Below are 2816 nucleotides of genomic sequence, written 5' to 3'. Positions count from 1 at the left end.
TGGGAGGGAGTTTGTGAGTCCGCCCAAATGCCACCTCCGTGTGCGCCGTGAGATGCCAGGAAGTTGAAATCACTCTCCCCCCACTGCCTGTACTTTTGAGCGTCCTTCTGTCTCTTTCTTCTCCCAGCCGCCGTTGGAAACCCGCACAACTGAAATCCTTATTTGGGTAGTCTCAGGAGAAAAATGGGGAGAGGGTACGAGCGTGCGCATCCGTGGGCACCGACCGAGTTGGAGGAGACGGTGGGAGCTGGGAGAGGGGGCGGCAAGGGGACCAGCTGTGGTTTGCTGGGCCAAACCCGATTCGGGCAGGAAAAAGGGTGGTTGCCACAGCTCACCAAGGCCCTGCCTGTCCTCGGCTCTAGAGTCTGCCTCATGGCCGGAGCAGGATTTCTTTTTAAAAACAGAGCAAGTTGTGTGGAAACAATGAGGGTTTTGGGGACAGTGTTTCCCAGACTCCGAACTTCTTGTCGGGACCGTGAGAGGGGGCCAGAGAGCCCTGGCACCCGTGGAGGCCGCGGGGCCGCGGGAAGGGCGCGGAAGGAGAAGCCTCGAGGGGCTGCAGCTGGGCGGACGTGCGCGGAGGAGAGGGGGACAACGACACCAGGTCCTGCACGGCCTGCTTCCTGAAATGCTAGCCGGCCAGTCGCCCGGAGCCAGCCCTCGGCCCTGCCCGGCCGCCGCACCTTAGCCCCTTCCCGCATTTCAGCGCTCCACAGCAAAAAGTAAATCAATGTTAAAGTTTAAAGGAAAAAAAAACCCGTAGTCTTAGTACTGTTTACCCACTTCCTCCGAAAAGGCGTGTGGTGTGACCTGTTGCAGGGAGGGGATACAAAGGTTTCTTAGTGGCTGGCAGGCGGGCTGTGGGAGCCGCCCCCTCCCCTCCCCTCCCCTCCCCTCCCTTCCCTTCCCTTCCCTTCCCCTCCCCTCCCCTCCCCTCCCCTCCCTTCCCCTCCCCTCCCCTCCCCCCCTCCTTTCCCTTCCCCCTCCTTCCCCTTTCCCCCGCGGGCCGGCGCACAGGCCCCGCCCCCTTTCATGCAAAGCCGGCGGCGAGGCCGGGCTGGAGTGGAGGAGCCGGCGCGCGCTGATTGGCCGCTGGAAACCCATTTATTCCCTGACAGCCCCATCACATGGACGGTTGTCTATTAACTTGTTCAAAAAAGTATCAGGAGTTGTCAAGGCAGAGAAGAGGGTGTTTGCAAAAGGGGGAAAGTAGTTTGCTGCCTCTTTAAGACTACGACCGAGAGAAAGAAGAAGAGAGAGAACGAAAGAAGTTCGAGCCCCAGACTTAAGCCTTTCCAAAAAATAACAACAGTCGGCGGCGGCGGGACCGTCCGGAGGAGGAGGAGGAGGAGGAGGAGGAGGAGGAGGAGGGCAGCGCGGTGTCTGATCTTGATTGCAGTTGGCCTCTTTCTTCTTCCCCCCAAATTATCCTTCGTCTGCTTTTCCGCGCCGAGCCCCGCGCTCCCGCCGCCCCCGCCCGCCTCCCCTCCTCTCCCCCCGCCCGCGGGCCCCCCAAAGTCCCGGCCGGGCCGAAGGTCTGCGGCCGCCGGCGGGCCGGGCCCGCGCACAGCGCCCGCATGTATAACATGATGGAGACGGAGCTGAAGCCGCCGGGCCCGCAGCAAACTTCGGGGGGCGGTGGCGGCGGTAACTCCACCGCGGCGGCGGCGGGCGGCAACCAGAAAAACAGCCCGGACCGTGTCAAGCGGCCCATGAACGCCTTCATGGTGTGGTCCCGCGGGCAGCGGCGCAAGATGGCCCAGGAGAACCCCAAGATGCACAACTCGGAGATCAGCAAGCGCCTGGGCGCCGAGTGGAAACTTTTGTCGGAGACGGAGAAGCGGCCGTTCATCGACGAAGCCAAGCGGCTGCGCGCGCTGCACATGAAGGAGCACCCGGATTATAAATATCGGCCCCGGCGGAAAACCAAGACGCTGATGAAGAAGGATAAGTACACGCTGCCCGGCGGGCTGCTGGCGCCGGGCGGCAACAGCATGGCGAGCGGAGTCGGGGTGGGCGCCGGCCTGGGCGCGGGCGTGAACCAGCGCATGGACAGCTACGCGCACATGAACGGCTGGAGCAACGGTAGCTACGGCGTGATGCAGGACCAGCTGGGCTATCCGCAGCACCCGGGCCTCAACGCGCACGGCGCCGCCCAGATGCAGCCCATGCACCGCTACGACGTGAGCGCGCTGCAGTACAACTCCATGACCAGCTCGCAGACCTACATGAACGGCTCGCCCACCTACAGCATGTCCTACACGCAGCAAGCCACCCCCGGCATGGCTCTCGGCTCCATGGGCTCGGTGGTCAAGTCCGAGGCCAGCTCCAGCCCCCCCGTGGTTACCTCTTCCTCCCATTCCAGGGCGCCCTGCCAGGCCGGGGACCTCCGGGACATGATCAGCATGTACCTGCCCGGCGCCGAGGTGCCGGAGCCCGCCGCGCCCAGCAGACTTCACATGTCCCAGCACTACCAGAGCGGCCCGGTGCCGGGCACGGCCATTAACGGCACACTGCCCCTCTCGCACATGTGAGGGCCGGCCGGCGAACTGGAGGGGGCAGATATTTGCAAAGAAAAAACGTGGGAAAGGGCAGGGGGCGCGAAAGTGGAGAGAGAAAGACACCGCCCGGAGAAAAAGCCGATTCGCTCAACTACGGCAAAAATCTCCTCGCCCGCAGCGAATGACAGCTCCAGAACAGAACACCGATCCCATCCACGCTCAAGCAAAAACCGCCATGCTGACGAAGAAACTTTTATGAGAGATCCTGGACTTCTTTTTGGGGAGTATTTTTGTACAGAGAAAAGCGGGGTGGAG

At 62.6% G+C, this 2816-nt stretch overlaps 1 protein-coding gene across 1 annotated transcript; it reads left to right on the top strand.

Moving 5' to 3' along the window:
* Window positions 1–1577: 1577 nt before the first annotated feature.
* On the top strand, window positions 1578–2534 carry SOX2 (SRY-box transcription factor 2). The gene has a single exon (XM_003412876.3). It carries the CDS (start codon window positions 1578–1580, stop codon window positions 2532–2534), a length of 957 nt encoding a protein of 318 aa, XP_003412924.2.
* Window positions 2535–2816: the final 282 nt, after the last annotated feature.

Source organism: Loxodonta africana, chromosome 1 (assembly GCF_030014295.1).
Source record: "Loxodonta africana isolate mLoxAfr1 chromosome 1, mLoxAfr1.hap2, whole genome shotgun sequence".
NCBI classification, from domain to species: Eukaryota; Metazoa; Chordata; class Mammalia; order Proboscidea; family Elephantidae; genus Loxodonta; species Loxodonta africana.
This window is presented reverse-complemented; position numbering and strand designations above follow the sequence as displayed.

Bases quoted from the DNA above. Each gene is read 5' to 3' on its own strand.
- SOX2 (XM_003412876.3), top strand. From the start codon at position 1,578: ATGTATAACATGATGGAGACGGAGCTGAAGCCGCCGGGCCCGCAGCAA.